Below are 26945 nucleotides of genomic sequence, written 5' to 3'. Positions count from 1 at the left end.
TATTAACGTCCTCCTCCTCGACGTAGTCGCGGATGAGGTTGAAGCGTCGTTTGATGTGTCTGGTCTTCTTGTGAAACCTTGGTTCCTTTGCTAAGGCAATGGCACCAGTGTTGTCACAGAACAAGGTTATTGGATCCAGTGCACTTGGCACCACTCCAAGATCCGTCATGAACTGCTTCATCCAGACACCCTCCTTAGCCGCCTCCGAGGCAGCCATGTACTCTGCTTCACATGTAGAATCTGCTACGACGCTTTGCTTGGAACTGCACCAGCTTATTGCACCCCCATTAAGAATAAATACGTATCCGGTTTGCGACTTAGAGTCGTCCGGATCTGTGTCAAAGCTTGCATCAACGTAACCTTTTACGGCGAGCTCTTCGTCACCTCCATACACGAGAAACATCTCCTTAGTCCTTTTTAGGTACTTTAGGATATTCTTGACCGCTGTCCAGTGATCCACTCCTGGATTACTCTGGAACCTACCTGCCATACTTATGGCTAGGCTAACATCCGGTCTAGTGCACAGCATTGCATACATGATAGAACCTATGGCTGAAGCATAGGGGACGGAGCGCATATGCTCTCTATCTTCATCAGTTGCTGGGCACTGAGTCTTACTCAATCTCGTACCTTGTAACACTGGCAAGAACCCTTTCTTGGACTGTTCCATTTTGAACCTCTTCAAAACTTTATCAAGGTACGTGCTTTGTGAAAGTCCTATCAGGCGTTTTGATCTATCCCTATAGATCTTAATGCCTAGAATGTAAGCAGCTTCTCCTAGGTCCTTCATAGAGAAACTTTTATTCAAGTAACCTTTTACGCTCTCCAAAAGCTCTACGTTGTTTCCAATCAGTAATATGTCATCCACATACAATATTAGAAACGCCACAGAGCTCCCACTCACTTTCTTGTAAATACAAGATTCTCCAACCACTTGTATAAACCCAAATGCTTTGATCACCTCATCAAAGCGTTTGTTCCAACTCCGAGATGCTTGCACTAGTCCATAAATGGATCGCTGGAGCTTGCACACTTTGTTAGCATTTTTAGGATCGACAAAACCTTCGGGTTGCATCATATACAACTCTTCCTTAAGGAAACCGTTAAGGAACGCCGTTTTGACATCCATCTGCCAGATTTCATAATCGAAAAATGCAGCGATTGCTAACATGATTCTGACGGACTTAAGCATCGCTGCGGGTGAGAAGGTCTCATCGTAGTCAACTCCTGGAATTTGCGAAAAACCCTTTGCCACAAGTCGAGCTTTATAAACGGTCACATTACCGTCAGCGTCCGTCTTCTTCTTAAAGATCCATTTGTTCTGAATAGCCTTGCGGCCCTCAGGCAGTATCTCCAAAGTCCACACTTTGTTCTCATACAAGGATCCTATCTCGGATTTCATGGCTTCTAGCCATTTGTTGGAATCTGGGCCCACCATTGCTTCTTCATAATTTGCAGGTTCATTGTTGTCTAACAACATGATTGACAAGACGGGATTACCGTACCACTCTGGAGCAGCGCGTGATCTCGTCGACCTGCGTGGTTCAACAGAAACTTGAACTGGAGTTTCATGATCATCATCATTAACTTCCTCCTCATCTGGCGTCGCAACGACAGAGGTTTCCCCTTGCCCTGCGCCACCATCCAGAGGGATGAGAGGTTCGACAACCTCGTCAAGTTCTATCTTCCTCCCACTCAATTCTCTCGAGAGAAACTCCTTCTCGAGAAAAGTTCCGTTCTTAGCAACAAACACTTTGCCCTCGGATTTGAGATAGAAGGTGTACCCAACTGTCTCTTTTGGGTAACCTATGAAGACGCATTTTTCCGCTTTGGGTTCCAGCTTTTCAGGCTGAAGCTTTTTGACATAAGCATCACATCCCCAAACTTTAAGAAACGATAACTTTGGCCTTTTGCCACACCACAGTTCGTATGGTGTCGTCTCAACGGATTTTGATGGTGCCCTATTTAAAGTGAATGCAGCTGTTTCTAATGCATAAGCCCAAAATGATAACGGCAAATCAGTAAGAGACATCATAGATCGCACCATCTCTAACAAAGTACGATTACGACGTTCGGACACACCATTACGCTGTGGTGTTCCAGGCGGTGTTAACTGCGAAACAATTCCACATTGTCTTAAGTGAGCACCAAACTCGAAACTCAGATATTCACCCCCACGATCAGACCGTAGGAACTTGATCTTCTTGTTATGATGATTTTCCACTTCACTCTGAAATTGCTTGAACTTTTCAAATGTTTCAGACTTGTGCTTCATCAAGTAGACATAACCATATCTACTTAAATCGTCAGTGAAGGTGAGGAAATAACGATATCCGCCGCGTGCCTCTACGCTCATTGGACCACACACATCGGTATGTATGATTTCCAACAAGTCACTTGCACGTTCCATTGTTCCGGAGAACGGAGTTTTAGTCATCTTGCCCATGAGGCATGGTTCGCACGTGTCAAGTGAATCGAAGTCAAGTGACTCCAAAAGTCCATCAGTATGGAGTTTCTTCATGCGCTTTACACCAATATGACCTAAACGGCAGTGCCACAAAAATATGGTGCTATCATTGTTTACTCTAACTCTTTTGGTCTCAATGTTATGTATATGCGTATCGCTATCAAGATTCAATATGAACAATCCTCTCACATTCGGTGCATGACCATAAAAGATGTTACTCATAGAAATAGAACAACCATTATTCTCAGACTTAAAAGAGTAACCGTCTCGCAATAAACAAGATCCAGATATAATGTTCATGCTCAACGCAGGCACTAAGTAACAATGATTTAAGTTCATCACTAATCCTGATGGTAGCTGAAGTGACACTGTGCCGACGGCGATTGCATCAACCTTGGAACCGTTTCCTACACGCATCGTCACTTCGTCTTTCGCCAGCCTTCGCCTATTCCGCAGTTCCTACTTCGAGTTGCAAATATGAGCAACAGAACCGGTATCAAATACCCAGGCACTACTACGAGAGCTAGTTAAGTACACATCAATAACATGTATATCAAATATACCTGATTTTTCTTTGCCCGCCTTCTTATCTGCTAGATACTTGGGGCAATTGCGCTTCCAGTGACCCATACCCTTGCAATAGAAGCACTCTGTTTCAGGCTTAGGTCCAGCCTTGGGTTTCTTCGGCGGATTGGCAACAGGCTTGCCGCCCTTCTTCGAATTTCCCTTCTTGCCTTTGCCGTTTCTCTTGAAACTAGTGGTCTTGCTCACCATCAACACTTGATGCTCTTTACGGAGTTCAGACTCTGCGACTTTCAGCATCGCAAACAACTCGCCGGGAGACTTGTTCATCCCTTGCATGTTGTAGTTCAACACAAAGCCTTTATAGCTTGGCGGCAGTGATTGAAGGATTCTGTCAGTGATAGCTTTTTGCGGGAGTTCAATCCCCAATTCAGCTAGACGGTTTGAGTACCCAGACATCTTGAGCACGTGTTCACTGACAGACGAGTTTTCCTCCATCTTGCAAGCATAGAATTTATCGGAGGTCTCATACCTCTCGATCCGGGCGTTCTTCTGAAAGATAAACTTCAACTCCTGGAACATCTCAAATGCTCCATGACGCTCAAAGCAACGTTGAAGTCCCGATTCTAAGCCATACAAGACTGCACATTGAACTACTGAGTAGTCCTCCTTACGTGCTAACCAAGCGTTCTTAACATCCTGATCAGCCGTAGTGGGTGGTTCATTTCCTAGCGCAGCATTAAGGACATAGTCCTTCTTCCCAGCTTGTAAGATTAGCTTAAGATTACGAGCCCAGTCTACAAAGTTGCTCCCATCATCTTTCAACTTAGCTTTCTCTAGGAACGTATTAAAATTCAGGATGACACTTGCGTGAGCCATGATCTACAACACAAATATATTCAAAGTGGACTTAGACTATGTTCAAGATAATTAGAGTTCAACTTAATCAAATTATATGCTAAACTCCCACTCAAAAAGTACATCTCTCTAGTCATTTGAGTGGTTCATGATCCACTTACACTATCCCAAGTCCGATCATCACGTGAGTTGAGTGTAGTTTCAGTGGTAAGCATCCCCATGCTAATCATATCAACTATATGATTCATGATCGACCTTTCGGTCTCATGTGTTCCGAGGCCATGTCTGCACATGCTAGGCTCGTCAAGCTTAACCCGAGTGTTCCGCGTGCGCAACTGTTTTGCACCCGTTGTATGTGAACGTTGAGTCTATCACACCCGATCATCACGTGGTGTCTCGAAACGACGAACTGTAGCAACGGTGCACAGTCGGGGAGAACACAATTTCGTCTTGAAATTTTAGTGAGAGATCACCTCATAATGCTACCGTCGTTCTAAGCAAAATAAGGTGCATAAAAGGATTAACATCACATGCAATTCATAAGTGACATGATATGGCCATCATCACGTGCTTCTTGATCTCCATCACCAAAGCACCGGCACGATCTTCTTGTCACCGGCGCCACACCATGATCATCCATCAACGTGTTGCCATCGTGGTTGTCGTGCTACTTATGCTATTACTACTAAAGCTACATCCTAGCAAAATAGTAAACGCATCTGCAAGCACATATGTTAGTATAAAGACAACCCTATGGCTCCTGCCGGTTGCCGTACCATCGACGTGCAAGTCGATATTTCTATTACAACATGATCATCTCATACATCCAATATATCACATCACATCGTTGGCCATATCACATCACAATCATACCCTGCAAAAACAAGTTAGACGTCCTCTAATTTTGTTGTTGCATGTTTTACGTGGTGACCAAGGGTATCTAGTAGGATCGCATCTTACTTACGCAAACACCACAACGGAGATATATGAGTTGCTATTTAACCTCATCCAAGGACCTCCTCGGTCAAATCCGATTCAACTAAAGTTGGAGAAACCGTCACTTGCCAGTCATCTTTGAGCAAAGGGGGGCGCTCGTAACGATGAAACCAGTCTCTCGTAAGCGTACGAGTAATGTCGGTCCAAGCCGCTTCAATCCAACAATACCGCGGAATCAAGAAAAGACTAAGGAGGGCAGCAAAACGCACATCACCGCCCACAAAACCTTTTGTGTTCTACTCGAGAAGACATCTACGCATGAACCTAGCTCATGATGCCACTGTTGGGGAACGTCGCATGGGAAACAAAAAATTTCCTACGCGCACGAAGACCTATCATGGTGATGTCCATCTACGAGAGGGGATGAGTGATCTACGTACCCTTGTAGATCGTACAGCAGAAGCGTTAGGGAACGCGGTTGATGTAGTGGAACGTCCTCACGTCCCTCGATCCGCCCCGCGAACAATCCCGCGATCAGTCCCACGATCTAGTACCGAACGGACGGCACCTCCGCGTTCAGCACACGTATAGCTCGACGATGATCTCGGCCTTCTTGATCCAGCAAGAGAGACGGAGAGGTAGAAGAGTTCTCTGGCAGCGTGATGGCGCTCCGGAGGTTGGTGATGATCTTGTCTCAGCAGGGCTCCACCCGAGCTCCGCAGAAACGCGATCTACATGAAAAACTATGGAGGTGTGTGGTCGGGCAGCCGTGAGAAAGTTGTCTCAAATCTGCCCTAAAAGCTCCATATATATAGGAGGAGGGAGGGGGGCCTTGCCTTGGGGTCCAAGGGACCCTCAAGGGGTCGGCCGAGCCAAAGGGGGGAGGACCCCCCCCCCCAAACCGAGTTGGACTTGGTTTGGTGGGAGGAGTCCCTCTCCCTTCCCACTTCCTCCCTCTTTTTTTTTCTTTTCCTTTGATTTCTTTTCCTTGGCGCATAGGCCCACTTGGGGCTGTCCCACCAGCCCACTAAGGGATGGTGTGTCTCCCCAAAGCCTATGGGCTTCCCCGGGGTGGGTTGCCCCCCCCCCCCCCGATGAACTCCCGGAACCCATTCGTCATTCCCGGTACATTCCCGGTAACTCCGAAAACCTTCCGGTAATCAAATGAGGTCATCCTATATATCAATCTTCGTTTCCGGACCATTCCGGAAACCCTCGTGACGTCCGTGATCTCATCCGGGACTCCGAACAACATTCGGTAACCAACCATATAACTCAAATACGCATAAAACAACGTCGAACCTTAAGTGTGCAGACCCTGCGGGTTCGAGAACTATGTAGACATGACCCGAGAGACTCCTCGGTCAATATCCAATAGCGGGACCTGGATGCCCATATTGGATCCTACATATTCTACGAAGATCTTATCGTTTGAACCTCAGTGCCAAGGATTCGTATAATCCCGTATGTCATTCCCTTTGTCCTTCGGTATGTTACTTGCCCGAGATTCGATCGTCGGTATCCGCATACCTATTTCAATCTCGTTTACCGGCAAGTCTCTTTACTCGTTCCGTAATACAAGATCCCGCAACTTACACTAAGTTACATTGCTTGCAAGGCTTGTGTGTGATGTTGTATTACCGAGTGGGCCCCGAGATACCTCTCCGTCACACGGAGTGACAAATCCCAGTCTTGATCCATACTAACTCAACTAACACCTTCGGAGATACCTGTAGAGCATCTTTATAGTCACCCAGTTACGTTGCGACGTTTGATACACACAAAGCATTCCTCCGGTGTCAGTGAGTTATATGATCTCATGGTCATAGGAATAAATACTTGACACGCAGAAAACAGTAGCAACAAAATGACACGATCAACATGCTACGTCTATTAGTTTGGGTCTAGTCCATCACGTGATTCTCCTAATGACGTGATCCAGTTATCAAGCAACAACACCTTGTTCATAATCAGAAGACACTGACTATCATCGATCAACTGGCTAGCCAACTAGAGGCATGCTAGGGACGGTGTTTTGTCTATGTATCCACACATGTAAATGAGTCTTCATTCAATACAATTATAGCATGGATAATAAACTATTATCTTGATACAGGAATTATAATAATAACTATACATTTATTATTGCCTCTAGGGCATAATTCCAACAATAAAGGTGTAGCAAAACATATAACAATGTCACCCTAAAGATCATGGAACAAGCAGAAATTATATATACGTTTGGGACGTATCACCCCGCCACCGTGGCTCCCCTCTCCCGATGGCGCCCCTTCCCGCGCCGCCCCCTCCCCCCCGTTGCCCCCCTTCTAGCGCTGCCCCTCCCCTCGTTGGCCCCTTCCCCGCACCGCCCCCTTCCCGCGCCGCCCCCTCCCCGCACCACCCCTTCCCACACCGGCTCCCCCGCACCGGCCCGACCACCGCGGCTCCCCCGTTTCGGTGCCACCCCCCAAACCGGCCCTCATGGTCAGTTTTTTCTTCTGTTTTTCCTGTTTAGGTTTAGGATAATTAGTGTTTGGTTTAGGTTAGTGCTAGGTTTAGGTTTAGGTTTAGATTTAGATAATTAGAAGAAGAAGAAGAAAGATGAAAAAAGAAGAAGAAAAGAAAAAAAGTTAAGTAGAAGAAGAGGATAGAGGAAAAAAGGAAGAAGAGGAAGAAGAAGAAGAGGAGGAGGAGGAGGAGGAGAAGAAGAGAAGAAGAAGAAGAAGAAGAAGAAGAAGAAGAAGAAGAAGAATGAGGAGGAGGAGGAGGAGGAGAAGAAGAAAAGGAAAAGAAGATGTGAAGAAGAAGAAGAAGAAGAGGAGGAGGCCGACTGGGTCATAGTTTTATAAATTATGAGTTAGGTCATATATTTTCCGATTTTGTTATAAAAACAAAATATTTGAGTTGATCGGGTGAATTTACATGTGTAGTTGTTTCGTTGCTGCGAGGTCTGGTGTTCGAAGACCTCCAGTGCGTTCGACGAGCTCCGCCCCTGCGTTCATGGGTGAGCACAAATGACATCTCCTCCCCCCCCCCTTCATTTGCTCTGTTCCGGTCTTCGTGCTGATGAAACTTACTAGATATAGGTACATTAAATCATCAATATGCGTCTTCCGTTCAAAAGGGTTACAATTATAAATATGCATGCATTTGCATATATTTATAACCATGATGCTTCCGAATTGTCCAACGTTATACATGGACAACCTGAGCATGTGTAGATTGGGTTCGTTTTCCCATATGCTCTACTCCGGATCCGATGCATAATTTCGTCAGTGCCTTCCTGTTGTTCTCCGGGTACAAATCCTCTCTGTTTATTGTGGGAAAGTGTATCAGGAGAACAGCAGGGAGGTGCTGTCAAAATTTTACGTCGGATCCGGATCAAAGCATGGGAAAATGAATCCAATTTACACATACCCGGATGGGATTAGGACCTATCTTTACATATCTCGTTTAGGATCTAGTGGATGTGTGGTCCAAGGCTGTTCTTAAGCGTTTGCATTTTCTCTTTGTTTTTTTCCTTTCCCTTCCATCGCGTGAAAAGATCGATGCCTACGGGTTTGCCCCGTATCAACATGCTTATGACAGCTCAGGGAGGTAACTGTAGAGCTCGCCACATTTTAGGAGTATTCCATAAAAAACTACTTACCATGCTAAAACAAACATGTTTGTCATGCTATTGCTTAAATATTTACCATATTGTATAAAATATCCATGCTAGTAGAAAAATTCGTTAGGAATTTGCCATGTTGCGCCAGAGTAAACAGCCATGCGTTTTCCAAGATTCGTCATGATGGAACTTGGAGAATTGCCAACCTAAATAAAAAGAAAATTCTTAACTTGTTCGGATTTGCTATGTCGAGAAAAGAAAATTTCCATATACTACATAAAGGGAACCGTTGAAAATTGTGATGCTTTCAAAACAAAATTTGTCATTCCAAATGTATTCCTCAAATTGCCATTCTATGTAATGTCGTTAGCTCGTACTTTCCTCAAAGGGGTGCGTGTGAGCAAACATTGATGGCTTTGTATCTTCCATTGAGATTTCTATACCAAAATAAACATGTGAGAGTGTGTTATATACAAAAATTAACCCAACATTAGACTAGTCATAGTGGGGAGTAACTAAGTAGTAACATCAACGCCACGTGGGCAAAAAATCTGACGTGGCAAGTATTTAATGTGGAGAGAGATGATAGTGGTAACATAGCTAGTTACCATCACATCACATATTTCAATGCACTATGTGTCTACAACCTAATAAATGTTTGTTTGCATGACACCACATGTATGTTACTCCCCATTATGAAGGTAGTAACATAGACTAATAACAACATCATGTTACTACTCTTAGTTACTCCCCACTATGAGCAGCCTTAGCGCGTGTGCATAGCATTCAGAGCCCTTTTCCCCGAGCTTCTACACATAAAAGATCGTCATCTCATGAGATGTCGGATCTGACATAATGAATCAGTCAAATATTTTTCTTTACTTTATAACATATGTCTTTGCCACGAAGACATTTACAACAAATATCATGTTGCGGTTTCTTTACAATATAGATTGTGTTGTGGGGTTTTTTTTTACAACAAGGGTCATATTACAGTTTTATTTTGTAATATGAGTTGTGTTGCGGATTTTATTTTACAATATAGTTCATGTTGCAGGGCCTTGATCGGTTTAGAACAAGGGAAACCCTTGTGGCAGGCGCGCCGGCCGAGCTGTTCGGCCGGTCGCGCGCGACCCCGCGCGTGCAATTTATTAGGCATGCATTCTTTTCGTTTAAATTTGCTACAAGCGTTTTTTTGCTATATTTGTTCATAAAAAGCTGCATATACGTTTGGTTGCAACTTCAGTTCATCAGATTTTTCGGTACAATCGGTGTTTTTGATTTTTGCTACAATCGTGTTAATTTTTTCTACACCCGGTATCATTTTTTGCTGTAACCGTTCAGTAAAAAAGTTGCATACACGTTTGCGAGAGTTGTAACCCGAGTCATCGGATTGTTTTTGCTAAAACCAACATTTTGTTTTGTTACCACGCATCATCAGCGTCGTTTTTTTTCCTATGATCACGTTGATATTTTTCTGCTACAACCATATTTTTATCGCAACCATAACGGAAATTTGCTGCATTAAGAAATATTACTTTTTTTAGGGGAAAGCTAAGTTTTATTGATTATAATCCACAAGGGGTGGGATACAAATCGGATCATGGGGGTTTGCCAACCATACATGGCGTCCCGGTCCGAGAGAGAGAGAGAGAGTACCTAGCTAAGTCATGTGCTTCGCCATTAACATTGCGGCTTTCAAAAATAAAATTACAAAGAAAAATAGATGTTCGACGTTTGATCTATGTGATGATTGCCCCGTAGTGGCCCTGGTTTGCTTGAGCAATATCTTCCACAACTTGTTTAGAGTCCGAAGAGATAGTGAAGTGTTGTAGGAGCAGATCCTCTGCAAGAGCCAGAGCTTCCCTGCATGCTAAAGCTTCTAATGTAGCAGGATCCGTGACTCCCACAACCACCAAAGAGGAGCTGCCAAGGTAGTTCCCCCATTCGTCCCTACAAACTGCAGTTGCTGATCCACCCCTTGATCGTAGTACTCCTCCATCGACATGTATTTTTGCATGCCCTGCTGGTGGCGCTGTGCATCTCTTCTGCAAAACAGGTACCCCAACATGTCTCTGTGTAGTAAGCCGATCGGTAGGGTTCAGCAGGTCTAGCTGGAGAATGAATCTGGAGATGAAAACATTGGCCGCATGCGGGCTCTGAAACAACCCCTCGTGTATGGATTTCCTTCTCGAATACCAGACAACCCATAACGTCACTACCAGCCGGATGAATTCCACATGTGATAATGAGTCCATCATTGTGAAAATCCATTGCTTTGGGTTTGGCTCCGTTTTTGCTATCATTCTATCCACCAGCTCGCCTTGATCAAGGGCCCATACACATCTAGACATCGAGCACTCAATAAGTGAATGCCGCCATGAATCCTGTGCTCCACAGAGGCTGCAAGTAGAGGAAGTCGACATGTTGCGATGAGCTCTGACAACTTCAGTGGGAAGCGAGACCTTTGACAGCCGCCACAAGAACATACAGATTTTAGCAGGTACCTTTGTGTTCCACAGGGTCTTCCAGGACTGTGCTTCGTTACTTGATGGGTTTGGGTCCCCATACAGCCATGCCTCTCTGCGTTGACGGGTGGCTACGATCATTCTGTAAGCTCATCGGACAGTAAAGATGCCTTTCCTCTCGAAATTCCATGCCCAGTAGTCGTCGATGCTTTGGGTGCACACAGGGATTGACAAGATCGCTAGGATATCGATCGGGGGGAACACTTCCACTATCTTCTGTCTATCCCATGTGGCAGAAGTGGCATCAATGAAATCTGATGCTCTAAATGGAGGGTTTTGCACTCTACTCCCGTATGGACGCATCATCTCATCCCTAGGGATCCAATTATCTATCCAGACATCCGTAGACCTCCCGTTCCCAATGTGCCTGATTAAGCCTTGTTTAAGCACCTCCAATCCCTCCATAACAACCCTCCATATTTGGCTTGGATGGTTACCCAATCTTGCTTGCAGAAACGAAGTAGTTGGGAAGTAAACACTTTTAAGAATTCTGGCGCTTAGGGAATTAGGTTGTTGCAGGATCTGCCATCCTTGCTTAGCTAGCATAGCCAAGTTGAAAAGCTCAATGTCCTTAAAACCTAGTCCCCCCATTGATTTTGGTTGTGTCATCTCCTGCCACGAAACCCAACTTGGCTTTCGTCTTCCCTCTTTACTGCCCCACCAAAATTTCCTGATCAACATGTTCAGGTGCTCACATAAACCTCTAGGCAACTTGAAGCAAGACATGGAGAAGACAGTGATAGCTTGTGCCACCGCTTTGACAAGAACCTCCTTTCCTGCTGTAGATAGGGTTTTTTCAATCCATCCTTGGATCTTACTCCACTACCTATCTTTCAGGAATTTGAAAGCCCCATTTTTTTAAGATCCCACATCAGATGGCATGCCGAGATACTTCTCATTAAGTGTTTCATTTGGTACTTGCAAAACATCCTTTATTTCAGTCCTAACTGACTCGGGTATCCCTTTACTGAAGAAGATCGATGATTTGCCATAGTTTATGCGATGTCCCGTGGCTTCACAATATATATTCAGCACTTGGTTGACCTCATTTGCACCCATAGCGCTGGCCTTGAAAAACAGCAGGCTGTCATCAGAGCATCTCCAACAGGCGCGCTTCGCGCCGCGCCTAAAAAACGAGTTTGCCGCGCGCTGGTCACCTGGTTTTGCGCGTCGCGCAGCGCTGGCTCCAACAGCCGCGCTATAATGCAGTGCGCGCGCGCCGCTCCAGCAATGCCCAAAAATGCAGCGCGCGCACAATTTTTTTTAATAAATAGATTGCATTAAATAAAAAAGATACAAAGTTATTTTACATAGATAGCAACTAGATAGGTAGTTCGAAAACATAGATAGATAGTTCGGTGCTAGATAGTTCGATAAAAAAAAATTAATCCTAGTCGCTCCAGTCATCTGCACCACCATCACCGTCGGTGTCGTCGGAGGTTGACAGCCAGATGTCAAACCAACGTTCATCTTCTTCAGTGAAGAAGGACCTCCCGCCTGCATTGACGAGGTCGGCCTGCGCACACGCCAAAGCCTTCCGACGACGTCTGTCCAACCGCTCCTCGCGGCGCCGGCGCGTGTCCTCCTCGCGGCGCCATTCCCAGTATTCCTGCTCGTAGGCGACGTCTTCCGGGTGGCGCCGGCGCCACTCCGCCATGACCCGCTCGTCCTCCTGGGCGACGAGGAGGCGGCGCTGTAGTGCAGTGTGCTCCGCACGGTCTTGTGCGGAGTTTAGATGAGGCGACGGGGCCAAGTCTAACGCCTGCTGGAGCGTGCGGACGTCCGGGAAATTCATCTGCAGTCGCGGCCTGCCTAGGCGCCACGACGCCGCGTCGAACGCGCGGGCGGCCTCGTGCGCCGTGTCGTAGGTGCCGAGGCTCAGCCGGAGATCGCCGGAGCGTATCTCGGCGTAGAACCCGCCGTTGGGGCGCTGGCGAACGCTGCGGTAGCCCGACGCAGAACGGCGGCACGGCGGCATGGTGGCTCGTCGGCGGCGGCGGCGGCGCGAGAGGCAAAGAGAGCGCGGCGCGAGAGGCAGGGAGAACGCGGCGGCGGCGCGAGCGGCAGAGGGAGAGAGAACGCGGCGCGAGAGGCAGGGCAGCGCGCTGCCTTTTATGGGCGCGCGGGACGCGGCGCCGCAAAAATGGCGCGCGGGTTGCCGCCTTTTCGCGCGCGCGCGCGCTAGCGGTTCCCGCCCGCACGGTTTTCCCGCCGCCGCTGGAGCGCGCATTTCAGTCCCGCGCGCGGTAAACTGCCGTTTTTAGCGCGCGCGCGCCTTTTTGCGCGGCTGTTGGAGATGCTCTCAGCGAATAACAAGTGATTAACAGCAGGTGCCGAGGCAGCTACACGTAGACCACTTAAGTTGGATGACTCATTCTGGGATTTTAGGAGGCACGATAGGCCCTCTGCTCCTAACAAGAACAAGTATGGGGAAATTGGGTCCCCTTAGCGAATCCCTCGTGAAGGGGTGAATTGCTGAAGCTTCTTACCATTGAACATGACCGAGAATTTTACAGAAGTGACCAGGCCCATGACGATATCCACCTAGCGTTCTGTGAAGCCTAATTTCAGCATAATTCCTCTCAACTATGTCCATTCCACTCGATCATAAGCCTTCATCATGTCTAGTTTCAGAGCACAATGTTGATTCTTCTTTGCCTTGTTTCTCTTCATAAAGTGGAGACATTCGTATGTCGCAATTATGTTGTCAGTGATCAACCTACCAGGCACAAAAGCAGATTGCTCGGGAGAGATGATTTCTGGTAAGATCTCTTTCAGCCGGTTGGAAATAACCTTTGAAGCAATTTTATACAGCACATTGCAGAGACTGATAGGGCGAAATTGAGATAGCTGGGTAGGGTTTGTCACCTTTGGGATCAGCACAAGGATAGTCTCATTGATGCTTTTTGCTGATTCATTTCCTTCAACAATCCGTAGGATTATCTTGGTAACCTCTTCCCCACATACCTCCCAGTGGCGTTGAAAGAACTGGGCTGGGAATCCGTCTGGTCTAGGGGCCTTAATAGGGAACATTTGGAAGAGAGCTATCTTCACTTCCTCTCTCGTATAGGGTGCATTGAGCAACATGTTCATGTTTGCATCAACCTTGGAAGGAACTGTATCCAGCACTTTTCCATGTTATTAACCCCCTCGGACATATAAAGATTGGTGTAAAACCCATTTGTCAGATCCTCCATTTCAGAAGTGTCTTCGGTTAAGCTACCATCCTGCCGGCTAAGTGCATTGATCAGGTTCTTCTTCTTGCGTCTGCTAGCTCTTAGGTGAAAAAAGTGTGTATTTTTATCTCCATGGGCTAGCCAGTCGACGCGGGCCCGCTGTCGCCAGAGCACCTCCTCGCGGTGGTAAAGTTCCACGAGGCGATCGACTATCTTAATCTCCCCATGAATCGGACCCGTCCTGCTGGGTGCTGACCGTAGGGTTTCAAGCTCCGCCTTTAGAGTTTTTATTTCCCCTCTTACATTGTCGAACTCCGTTCTGTCCCAGTTGGTCAGTTCGTTTGAAAGTGCATGAAAGTGCATGTAGCTTTGTCTGAAGATTTGAAATTGTGTTTGCTTCAGTTCTACGCCAGCCATTGCCTACTAAGTCCATCAGCCCACATGGTCCATGACATTCCCAGCTAGCAATCTAGGGCATAAAAACACAGCTACATCGGACCATGTGGCGCTACTGCTAACTCTATCCCGCAGGCAACAAGTAGAAGACCAAGATCTTTCAAATACGAGCTAATGTGGAAAAGGCATCCCGGGCTGATTAAGAAATATTACTGCATGGATAAATCTAACGATGCAGCCCGCGTACGGTTTACGGATCGGACGGCCCACGCGCCGGCGCATAACACTGCCTTATAACAAAGGCTAGTTGTATAACTTTTTGCCAGATAATGGACCAGACGCATACCGATGGCCCATCCAACAGACTTCAAGGCGATGTAAGATCGGTCGGAGCTTGGGCCCAGTTTTTAGTTTCTGGGCTCAACTTTTTTTTGTCTGCTGGAGGCGGTGGTTCTGGCGTGCCTCCGCCTCCGCCCCCCGTCCCCTGTTCCGTGTCTCGCGGAGGATTCAAACCCCCTGCGACGGCATCGCCACCAAACGCGAGCGCGAGACCGACCAAGAAAGGAGCGAGCGCGAGCACGAGCACGGGCACGGGCAGCCGCCGCCCCTTCCAATCCCCTGCCGTCCCGGCGCCGCAAAACCCTCAGTAAACCCTAGCGCCCCATCGCCGCAACCGGCGCATCCGCCGCCGCATCGATGGACTTCTACTCCGACGACGACGACTGGGACGCCGAGTTCGACGAGGGCCTCCAGGAGGACCTCGACCTGGTCCGCCGCTCCTGCATCACCGCCGGCGCCGACCCGGACGCCGCCGTCGCACAGGCCTCCTCCTACCTCGCCGCTCCTGCGCGGACGACGACGGCGGCGGCGGCGGCAACTGATGGCGTGTCGGACGAGGGGGAGGGGGAGGAGGACGAGGACCTCGCCCTCGTCCGCAGCATCCGCGAGAACCTCCACCTGAACAAGGCCTCGCCCTCCTCGCCGCGCCCGATCTGCGCCTGGCCGCCTTCCGACGCGGAGGATGACGAGGAGGACGACCTCGAGACGCTCCGCGCGGTACAGCGCCGCTTCTCGCACTACCACTCCGGTGAGTCCACGCCCACTCGCGATCCCCTTCTTTACGGTTCCAATTTGGAAGCGCCTTGTGATCCCTGTTCTAGAAAGATATCTTCTTTTTTTCAAGAACACGCATGAGTATGCCTGGTAATATATTGATAGGAGGAGAGGGGCGGAAGAGCTTCCTTCTAGAAAGATATCTGAAATTTTCACCATGAGAAACTTGCAGGCTGAATTTTGATTACATTTAATCATAAAATTCTAGGTGCATTTCGTTTGCTATAAAAGAACCATCGGATCGCCATTATTTTCTTAAAGCATTTCGTTCTGAAGTACGTACCCCTCTGTCCCAAAATAAGTTTCTTTGGTTTAGTACAACTTTGTACGAGTACTAAATAAAAGACACATATTTTGGGGCGGAGGGGGTATATAGCAATGATGTCTTATAAAGGCTAGTAACTAAAACGTGCTACATTTGTAGTGACTTTTATACAGTATTAACTTTGAACGTTAAACTATGGGCTGAGCTAACACAATATGTCGCGTTATCCTGATAGCACAACTGTAATGCATAAGAATAAGCCATTACAAGCTCTATGCTGACAAATTAGATGCAATATGGTTAATTTTCTGATTCACGGGTTATTACATGTAAGCAGAGCCCTATTCTCCTGAAGTCACATGTACAAGTATGTGATCGAAAACCCAACATATGCAGTATTATCATAATTCTTGAATTATTAAGTAAAAAAAAACATATATGTAGACAGATAAAGAGGCCCCTAATCTTTATTTACCTACTGAAGGTACCTCCACTGGTCCACTGGAGAACATGAAAAACGAGGCATCAAAAGGAGGGGACGATGAATTTATTGCACATCGACCTGGTGAAGAGGGCGTACAGAAGAAAAATACGAATGCAAACACTCAAACTGGGTTCCCAAAAGCTGCACTGTTGTTAGTGGATGCTCTCAAGAAGAACAGAGCATGCCAGAAGTTTATTAGAGGGAAGATGATTAACATTGAAGCAAAGATTGAAGTAAATAAGGATCTTAGGGACCGTGTCAAATGTCTTATGGATTATCAGGTAAGCTGCAGAAGATCATTTGGCAAAGATTTGTGCCAGAAGGTGGATCCTCGTGTTCGATTGATTTCCTCTCAAAAACAAAGAGCACAATCCACAAAGGTAATAAGTCAGTATTTACAACTGTGTATTGTATGCTAGATGTCATGTATCATCACCTTATGATATATAGAGCACTTGTAGCTTCTGTTGTTGATGTTCCTATTTGTTCTCTGAAACGGCACATAGTTATTAACTTTCATAAGAGATTTTACTACAACCCCACCTATTTCCCGCACAAGATAGTTGTAAATTCCTATATGAAAAGGCGAATAGGTTTCCTATCCCAGTGCAAGTAGGAATGACATATGTTGGTGGCTGGTGGTTCATGTGTCACATGCACTGTTATTTTTATTGCTGGCCATGTTTCCTGAGATTATATGATTGTTTGATTTGTGGAAATTCAAATATGAAATGGCATCCATTTGGATCTGGTAATTATCTTCAGCAAATTTTGTATGAATAACAGAATGAGACTTGTGTATGCTGATTAGCAGTGTAGATCTCTACTGTATAAGAAGCTAGATGCTGATCTGCAATTATGTTGTGACTCTTTTTGTTGTATCGGTGGTTGTTTGCTCGGCTGTTTCTTTATAATATAAACTATAAAGCGGGGGAAACCCTTTATCGTTAATTATGTTGTGACAGCATTTTCACCCATATTGAGTCTGTTGATTAAGTTACTTCAGATCCTTTTCTTGTGAACATGTATGTATCTTTTGGAATTCTATTGAATTGCTATTCTTTATTTTAGGATATTGAGTTGCTATTCTACCACACTTAATCAATTTATTTATTAGATCAATTCTAAATGTATTGTTTCTATTGTACACACACATATTCTTCCTCTGTTGGCCGAACCATTGTTTTCCATTTCATAACGGAGAGAATGGTACACAAAAGCCTACTAGCCCGCGGACCATGAAAATATAGTCACATATTGCTCTGTCATGTGCATGAACATGATTGCCAAGTGATCGTCTTTCTAGATTTGTAGGAATAGGTAATATGGCACTTACAAAAGAGTACTCTTTTCTTCCAGAAAAAATATAAGATGCCTGCATTACTTCTCGGCCCAGCTGAGAACCCTCATGTTGAAAAGTATAAAGCAGTTCTGAAGCAATTTCCAGTGTCGCTTCAGAAGCACCCATGGTCAGATATAGAGAAAGACAGGCTTGCTAAAGGAATAAAGCAGCAGTATCAGGAAGCGTTAATTAAGGACTCGATGAAGAATGGAAGGTTTGTTGAATTATTTGACTTTTTCACTAATGTAGCATTTTCATCTTCTATTTCAGTCGTGGATTTTAAATCATGACTTAATCATTTAATATCACATTGAACAACCAATTGGCATAGGTTTTTATCAATTTTTCTTTGCTAATACTTGAAGAGTACCCCTTTTTAAGCTTCAAGAGCATTATAAGTTTTGTGTAAGTTTGTAGTTCTCGTGTTTCTCCATTATGCAGTCTGTTTATTAATTACAGATTTACAGTACTATTTTCCATCTTTCTTTAATGGGTTTCTTTCAATATGAATTCGATGGGTTTCTGACTGAACTTCTATAAATTATGAATTGACAGTCTTTAATCTCTATAGTTGTGCTACTGGGGTATTTATTTTCCGCAAATTGAGATGTAGGTTTGATGCCAAACTTTTGAGTTTTAATGTAATTTTACTTGGTCTTCTTCTAGAAGAGTTGACATTAAAATCTTATTCTGTTAATTGTTTTTGTTCTGCAGTTCCAGTGGCGACTTCAGTGCTGTCGATATGGCTTATGCACTGAAGAACACTCTGGGTAATTTTGAGGCGACTCCTGAGGTTCTCCGGTCAGTCTTGCCATTAGTAAACTGGGACTATATCGCTGCTATGTACCTGCCTGGTCGATCCGGTGCTGAATGCGAATCAAGGTACTTTCCCTCTAGAAGATATTTTTCTCTTCTAGCGCACGGAGCAATTTTTATTTCTCTCATCGTGCAGAAGTTTCATCACTTCTTACTTTGCCATCTCTCCTGATATTGTTATTTGATGTTTCTGCAGTAAGTGTCTGTATCTGTGTTTTCAATTGTTCAGTCCTAATTCAAGAAATTGTAATTTATTCTCTAGGTGGCTAAACCATGACGACCCACTGATTAATCAGAACGCCTGGGCAGCATGTGAGGAGAAAAGACTTATACTAACTGTCCAAGAAAAAGGAATGCATAACTGGATTAATATTGCGGTTGCGTTGGGTACACAGAGAACACCTTTCCAGTGCCTTGCCCGTTATCAACGAAGTCTTAATCCCCACATATTGAAGAGGACCTGGACAAAAGAGGAAGATCTTCAACTTATAGCTGCCGTCCAAGCTTTTGGTTGTAACTGGCAACTTGTATCAGCTAATCTGGCTGGTCGCATTGGCAACCAGTGCTCTAACAGGTACTGTTCTTTGACTTGTCTTTCAGACCTCCTACTGTATCAAACCTATGCAATTGCGCTTTCTATCGCGACACATACTTCATCACTCTTTATCGCGGTTACCTTTTCTAATGGTATTTAATATTTTTCCTCACTGATTTTACATGGTTAAATTATCAAACCTATGTGATTGCACTTTCTATTATAGCACATTTGTTATCACTCTTTACTGTGGTTATCTTTTTTAATGGTATTTAATCTTTGTTGTCGCTAGTTTTATGTGTATAATCTCTTACTTTCCTTGGTTGGGCTATATTTGACATACCATACATCGAACTTTACTAGGTGGAGGAAAACGCTAATCCCTGAAAGGAAAAGGGTGGGGAGATGGTCTGAGGATGAGGACAAGCGCCTCCTGGTATCTGTCAAGATTTTTAGGTCTGGCAGCTGGAATAAGATTGCTCAGTTTGTTCCTGGCCGCACTCAAAGTCAATGCGGCGAGAGGTAATGTAGTAATCTTACCATGTCAGTTCAAAGTTTATGGTTTGATGGTGATGCTATTTTTTATCCTCATTAAACAGGTGGCGTAATGTTCTTGATCCGGATATAGATCATGGGGAATGGCGCCCTGAAGAGGATTCCAAGTTATTGGCTTCCGTCCATGAGGTTGGTCCCTGCTGGTCTAAGATTGCTGGGGCTATGATTCCTCACCGTACTGATAATAATTGCTTGAGGTAAACCATAAACCTATTCTCTTTTAGATTTTACATGATGTAATTCTGATGGTGTTGCTTGAAACTTCAAATTAATAATGCATTTCATGATGGAGGAGCTGCCCCACCAACCAAAGCAAGTACAACTTTGCTGCTAACAGTTATTCCATTTGCAACTGCAGGCGATGGAAAAAACTGTGTCAAAATGAATTACCTTTAATTATAGCAGCCAAGCAAGTAAAGAAGGCTATTTTTCAGACCAACTTTGTTGATAGAGAAACAGAGCGACCTGCAATTTGCCCCAGTGACTTCCCATCACTTGTGTACTCGAAAGTTGACAAGGGTGATGAGAACACTATGAGGTACAGTACTTTCAAGTGCAATGCTTTTCAAACAATAAAAGGAAGGTAGTTTTAGCTATGTTCTTTTCCTCATCAGTCCCTGTTTTTCAGTGATCAAGTCAAGAAACCTCGAAAACGGCCGAGAAAATCATGTGTGGATAACGTGCCACCCAGCGATCCCTCGCAGTCTTCTGCTGATGCTGCTGCTGTGAACACCACCAAGAGAAAATCAAGGAAAAAATCATCCGGGTATGGCTTATAACATTTACATATGCTTGACTGTTGAATTCACTCCCTTATGCCTGCTCAGTGCTCACACGTTTGTTTCGTACTTGCTTTTACAGAATTGGAGCTGAAAACCAAACTGGAGAGGTTATAACTGTGCCTGATGGTGTCAACAATTCCTCTAGGGGCCACAGCAAAGCTAGGAAGAGGAAAGTTACCACTGATGGCGATGTGGTTGTGCAAAAGAGAATGAGGGGATCAATCTCTGTTGATAACGAGCTTGCCCTAGATATACTTGGGGGCCCCATCAGTTTTGATAATGAGGCACCAACTAATCGAAAGGGGGACCCTACATCTGTTGGTAAAGAAGGCACAGCTAAAAAGAGAACAAGGGGCCCTGTGTCTGTCGGCAAGGAGGGAGCTGTCAAAAAGAAAATGAGGGGCTCTATCTCTATTGGTGATGAGAGAGCAGTCAAAAACAGGATGAGGGGTTCAGTCTCTATTGACAATCAAGGCAACACAATGAAAAGGAAGAGAGTATCAAGGTATAACATGGATCATGGCTAATTTTTTTACTCAATAGTATCTGACATCATCTATATCTGCTTCCTCGTAGATTTTCAGTGTCACCAAGAGTCCTTCTTTTGTTTTGTATAGGAAGTCAGCCAAAGGCAATTCAACAATAGATGCTGGGGTGAACGCTTGTGAGTTGGACCTTCCAAGTATGCCCTCTGAAGCTTCTGCAGAAAGAGGCATTGATACTGGAAACACGAACAAGATGAAGCGGAAGTCTACTCCAAGGTAGCTCATTCTCCAATTCATTCTTTTTTTGTGTGGGCATGTTTGTGCCAAATGTCAATGAGGTGATATATGTTGTCTAAGTTTCTTGGTTCCTTGTTTACAGACCCAAGCAAATAAACATGGCTGAAGGGACCGTTGATGAATATTCACGGCTTGTTGATTGCATCTCCTTTGCCCGTGGAAATGGAGCCAGCAAGAACAATAGGTACTTAAATTCGAGTTGTAGCAGAATATGGTCAAGTTTTAACAAAAAATCCTGTAATTTAGTTCTGGATAAAGCCCCATGACTCATTTTATTAAATTAACGGTACACTTATACTTAATTTGTAGTTCACTTCATCCACATAGCTAACCAGCAGGAACTAATGGTACTTAAAAATTCGATGTATAGCAGGTCATGTTTCCTGGGAAAAAAATCCTCTAATTTAGTTCGGAATGAAGGCCTTATGACTCATTTTATTAAATTAGTGTTACACTTTTCTTAATTGATAGTTCACATCATGAGCTCCCCTTTTATTAGTGATAAAACAAATTAACTACAATTATTGAGTCGGCCCAACCTGCCAAGCTTGCATCTGTAAATTTAGTTTTCCCTTTTTTTTCCAATTGCAGTGCCATGCCGTTCAATAATGCCATGCAGTCAGATGGGCCCTCAGTTGAAAACCTACAGGTGGCCATTTCTGCTCGACCGGATCCCACTTCTGTTGAGAATAGCAGCTCACCAAAGACTAAAGTTGTCGATTAGGTACAAATTTTGTAATTTTTTGCATCTTAATGGTATATTGTACAGTACTGACATAATTCGTTTATGGCGAATGCTTTTGTGACTGCAGATGACAATCACTGAACAGTTTGGATTCTTCTCTTGTATAAAGAGGGTTTCTCATATGCGGAGCAGCTTGTGACTGCAAATGACAACCATTGACCGCTCTAACTTTGTGAAGCTAGAGAAGCAAGAAGACACAAGTGGCAAAGGTAGTAAACATATCAAGCATGATTTTACAGGCTTATAAGAGAGGATAAACTTTCTCATCTAGTCATTTTGCTTGCGTCTAGGGAGGTTTTTGGCACCCAATCAACTGAAGGCACCTCAACCTGGCTTGCCCCTGACACAGTAGTTTGTGTTCATTCTCTGATTGAGCATCTCAACAGCTCCATGGTGGGTCCCTTAGTAGAAGGTCTCTGTCGAGTAGTTCAAGCGTGGAGTTCATTGTTGTTTACTTTTATAAGCTGCGGCATCGCGGTGGTTGAATTTAAACAAACACTCCAAATTTTAACAAAACTGTTGAGATCATTATAATGAGAAATGCTTGTGTTTTTTGTGATAAGAGTGCACCACCCCTAATTCTCCTAAGAGCTATCGTCAACGACGGTAGTCTTTTGGTCACCGCAGATGCAAAAGATTTAGGGCCTATTTTAATTCACCAGTAATTGTCATGCTGTTTTGGGCAGGCTTTGTAACAGTCTGTAACTCTTCTCCTATTTAATGGATGAGGCAAATCTTATGCCTTCATTTAAAAAAATATATAATGATGAGCGGCCATGTTGGATGTGTTATTGCGCTGCTCACTTGTACATGAACTGATGAACCTCCCATATTTATAAGAAACTGGCGAACTTCACAGTTCACACTGGAATTTTGTCTGCCATTGGTCCAGATGGACCTGTCTGCATTCACTGTAGAGTTTAGCAAAAATCTGTCTTGAGTTCATGAACTAATAGCTGACGACCATTGCAGTTCTGTGAAAGAACATACCGATGTTTATAATGAAATGGTGAAGCTCCCATATATAAATATAAAATCTCAGGATTTGAACAAATGACCATACACGCTATATAAATTATGTGTAACTGCTATCTCTGTTAGTGAGTCAAAGAATATATCGACCCGAGTCTGCATAGCCGCTCCGGTGCTTCTTTTGCCATGTCCACGCGACCCTGAGGCTCTCCTGGAGTTCGGTGTGCTGGGCTGTCCAGTTTAGTTCGCGGTTGATCCTTGCGGGGTTGCTGTACACTTCCGCATAGTCACCGGGGCGGCGCGGGAAGTAGTCGACCTTGATGTCGACTCCGGTCGCCTTCTTGCAAGCTTCCACAAACTCCTTCACTGACCTACCTGGAAAGATGAAAGAAGAGTTTAGTTAACATCACCATCATTCATAACATGATGTGTGGTGATGATTTATCTGATGGTTTACCTCTTCCGGTGCCAACATTGTATATGCCAACTTTGCCTCTCTCCGCCTTGTTGAGCGCTTTCACGTGGGCATCTACCAGGTCGGTGACATCGATGTAATCTCTCACGCAAGTCCCGTCGGGAGTTTCGTAGTCGGTACCTTTGACCTGTGAAGAAAAGCAAGAACTGGTAAGCAGTGTTCCCGAAAGGAAAGAAGAACGCGGATATCTTTCACCGATAGCAGCCAAAACACAACAGCAGATAAGTGGTTGATGGAACATGTACATACCTTCAAACCTGGGATTATTCCTAGTGCTGCGTCGAAGCATGCGCCAGATATACGGCCATGCTCGCGCAATTCAGGTGGTGGAGCCTCACCCAGTCTTCCTTCTGGGTCAGAACCGATGACGTTGAAGTATCTAAAAGTTTCAGGATACTTACTCAGTGACTAAATGGTGTTTAGGTGTTATGGTGCTAGATAAGGAGGTTCACAGTTGTTAGTAGTAAGAGATACCGACCTCAGGATCATAACTGACATGTCTGATTTCCTGGACTTGGAGAAGTCCAAAATGATATCCTCTGCCATTTTCTTGGCCTTGCCATACGGGTTTATGGGAAACTGGACAAAATGATTCAGTGAACAACTTCGGGAAAATAAATATTTTCAAAGTTTAGTTGAACTTTCAGGAAGAAGAGGTTGCAGAGGTCACAACTGACCTGGGGAGTTTCTTCAGTGATAGGCATCTTCTCGGGTTCCCCGTAGGTGGCACATGTGCTAGAGTAGATCAGGGTTTTAACATTGTGCATCGCCATGGCTTCTAGCACGACCAGAGTATTTGCAGTGATGTTATGATAGTACCTGTTCAAAGTGTTTCAGTATCTTGTGCAGGTAGGCCAGATGGATAATACCAGATGACAAGCAAGCAAAAGTCTAGTACCTCAGAGGCTCAAGCGTGCTCTCGCCCACATAAGCAACGGCAGCAAAGTGCATGACAGCATCAAATGCATTTTCTGCGAATATTCTGTTAACCTAAGGATATGTTAAGGAACAAAAATCTTCTGAAACAATTTTCACGCCAGGTTAACATATTTATTCATCTTCAAATGAGGGGCAATTATTACAAAAGATAAAGAGGTCAGGATACAGCTTTTGCATCGCCTAGATCAGCATGTATGAACTGCAATCGCCCAGGATCAGGGAACAAGTTCTGAAGAACCTTGACCGCCCCGATATTTCCTCTTGAGAGATTATCCTAAAGACAGGAGAGAGAAAAAAAATGTTTGCATTCTGATGAAGCTAAATTTCGAAAAAAAAACAGCAATGCACAATTTTGAGTCAAGTACCAACCACAATGGTGACTCTGAAAGAGTCATTGAGCAGTCGTAGAGCCGCATGCGATCCTATGTAGCCGGCGCCACCCGTCACCAACACATGAGTTACTCCGAGTTCATGGATAGAGAACTGGGCACATCACATATGTGAAGATTTAGACATGAGGCACACTTGAGCAAAATCGGGAATCATAGTAAGTATCATAAGTACGTATATACTACAACAAAGTAGTGTGCCATTTCTACTGCATTGCCTAGGTAGTGTATGTTTTTTTGTGAGTTTGCAGCTGTGATAATTAACCAAGCAATGCAGCATCTGTCTGCCATTGCAACTCCCATGAGATGCAAACGGACGGGATATCTCTCCGAAATCCAAATATATATGCATGGTGGAGGAGATGGAAGAAGGGTTGGCATACCACACTGGGAGCCTTCCTGTGGCAGGGTGGCTGGGTGAGCATGACGACGCACATGGCCGTGAGGAGCGCCACCATGATGATCTTGCTGAGGTACCTGGACTTGCGCTTCGGGTCCGAGAAGTCCATGTCTGCCAACGCAAAGAGTTCGTTCAGTTAAAAGCAACGTCGTTTACAGACACACACACACACAAGAAGCCTCTCCAGCCAGATGGGATGGCCATGGAAACACTACTAGTACACAAAGCTAGTGCAGGGCAGAGGAGGGGAAAGGAAATAAGCAAGCACCCCTGGCAAACTCTTCATCACCAAATCAACCGAGTCTGAGGAACCATGGAAATTACTCATCACAAGCCTGATGTGCTGGAGCGCGAAATTGAGCAGCGCACCTGAGAAGGACCAAGATCTCGGCGCAGGCCTGGGCTGCGGCCTGCTCCTGCCGGTCGGCAGCATCTGCCCGCGGCTGGCGGCGAGAGGTCACTGGCTCAGATAGTCAGATCCAACAACCCTGTTCCAGGCTGCTCCGCCCTGCCCTTTACAGCAGCGGAACAGGGAAAGAATTGCGGGAGTGGAGGAAGGCGGACACGGGAAAAAGGAAGGAGCTTTGTGACCGTGGCAGGGGGAGGAAGGAGGGGGCAGAGTGAATCGTGGGAGTGGGAACGGAAAGGGAAAGGGAAAGGGAAATGTGGCGAGGAAGCGGACGGCGGGTGGGTGGGTGGATCCATGGGATGGGAGGACGCAGCCGGGCAGGGAAAGCGAAGACGACAGGAGCAGGACGCGGGCTCACGGAGACGGAGTGATGACTGATGAGGTGTCGTCGCGCTGCTGCCGCTGGTGGGAGGAAAGATGGAAGGAAGGACCGTCGGGGGAGGGGGGCAGAGAGAGAGAGAGAGAGGGGTGTGTCGTTTTCTCGCTGTATACCTCAGTGACACGACGGGTTGTGGTACCACGTGCTCAGGTCGTTGCCTCGTCGGTGTCGGTCCAGTAAAGTCCTTTTTTTCACGTTCAAATCTAGACTGGAGAGAGGTTGTAGAATTCACCAGAAACAGATCTTACCTCCAATTTTTTGAAATTGATAAGCTTAGAGCAACTCCAACGGAACGACCCATTTCGTCTATCGTCGTTTGTTTGAGTCTGCATGAACAAAAGTGATAACCCAACGCGTCGACCAATTATCAAAAGGGAAAAGATTACATCCCACCGGCTGATCCGTTGATCCATCCGTCGCCCGTTCGTCCGTTAGATCTCACCTCCATCACGAACCATTTCCCGAAACTGGCTCATTGTTTCAGAAACTGGAGCGTTGTTTCAGGAACGGGGGCTGAAGCTGGAGCACTCCAGGTTCCTCGTCGTGGCTCCTCTGCTACCGGGGACGAGCCTGCCGGAGTCCGGCAAACCGCCGCCACCGTCGGTCCTCGCCGGATCCCCACCTCGCCGACGAGATCCAGCCCCTCGCCGGATCGACGGATCCCCACCCCGCGCGGCGAACGAGGAGGTGTGCGGCGCGGACGCCGGTGAGCTCCCACCGCCGGGGAGCTTCTCTGCCTCGCTGGAGACGCGTCTCTGCTCGCGCGCCCGACTCTCCGTTGAGCATGGATCTCGGCTGCAACGTGACTTTCGTTGTAAAAATTCCCGAAACTCGACCGTTGTTTCAAAAAATTCTTCCGTAAAAATACCTATGTTACAGAAAGACGAAAAAAAATATATTCTACAACAAGCAAATTGTTTCTGAAATTCGACCGTTGTTTTAGGAATTAACGGATCCAAAGTTTATTTCTTACAACAAAGCGAAAGTTTCCGCAACTCAAGCTTCGTTTCAGGAAATAACTACTGACCATGCGTCGGGGATGCGAGGCGTTAGATCGGCATCCGACGGCT

At 45.5% G+C, this 26945-nt stretch overlaps 2 protein-coding genes across 4 annotated transcripts; one reads left to right on the top strand and one right to left on the bottom strand.

Moving 5' to 3' along the window:
• Positions 1–14941: 14941 nt before the first annotated feature.
• LOC123399813 lies at positions 14942–24296 on the top strand. Of its 3 annotated transcripts, none has more exons than XR_006610437.1 (15): positions 14942–15580; positions 16356–16735; positions 17715–17911; positions 18412–18579; positions 18776–19087; positions 19412–19570; positions 19648–19800; positions 19962–20141; positions 20232–20369; positions 20465–20890; positions 21003–21146; positions 21250–21351; positions 21759–21891; positions 21980–22121; positions 24209–24296. XR_006610437.1 is itself a non-coding variant. In XM_045094189.1 (14 exons), exons 1-13 carry the CDS (start codon positions 15190–15192, stop codon positions 21889–21891), a joined length of 2883 nt encoding a protein of 960 aa, XP_044950124.1. In that variant the 5' UTR covers positions 14942–15189; the 3' UTR covers positions 21980–22471. The 3 variants fall into 3 exon arrangements, 1 of the variants encoding a protein (XP_044950124.1); XR_006610436.1 differs by lacking the exon at positions 24209–24296 and adding an exon at positions 22203–22471; XM_045094189.1 differs by lacking the exon at positions 24209–24296 and having other exon boundaries at positions 21980–22471.
• LOC123399815 (probable UDP-arabinose 4-epimerase 1) lies at positions 22908–25787 on the bottom strand. Its single transcript, XM_045094190.1, has 10 exons — positions 25457–25787; positions 25071–25198; positions 24668–24781; positions 24465–24572; positions 24258–24349; positions 24037–24178; positions 23838–23938; positions 23609–23738; positions 23342–23486; positions 22908–23259 (listed from the first exon to the last, which is right to left on the bottom strand). Exons 1-10 carry the CDS (start codon positions 25518–25520, stop codon positions 23018–23020), a joined length of 1266 nt encoding a protein of 421 aa, XP_044950125.1. The 5' UTR covers positions 25521–25787; the 3' UTR covers positions 22908–23017.
• Positions 25788–26945: the final 1158 nt, after the last annotated feature.

Source organism: Hordeum vulgare, chromosome 5H (genome assembly GCF_904849725.1).
Source record: "Hordeum vulgare subsp. vulgare chromosome 5H, MorexV3_pseudomolecules_assembly, whole genome shotgun sequence".
Lineage (NCBI taxonomy): Eukaryota > Viridiplantae > Streptophyta > Magnoliopsida > Poales > Poaceae > Hordeum > Hordeum vulgare.
The sequence above is the reverse complement of the archived record's forward strand: the minus strand, read 5'-3'. Positions and strand labels throughout refer to the sequence as shown.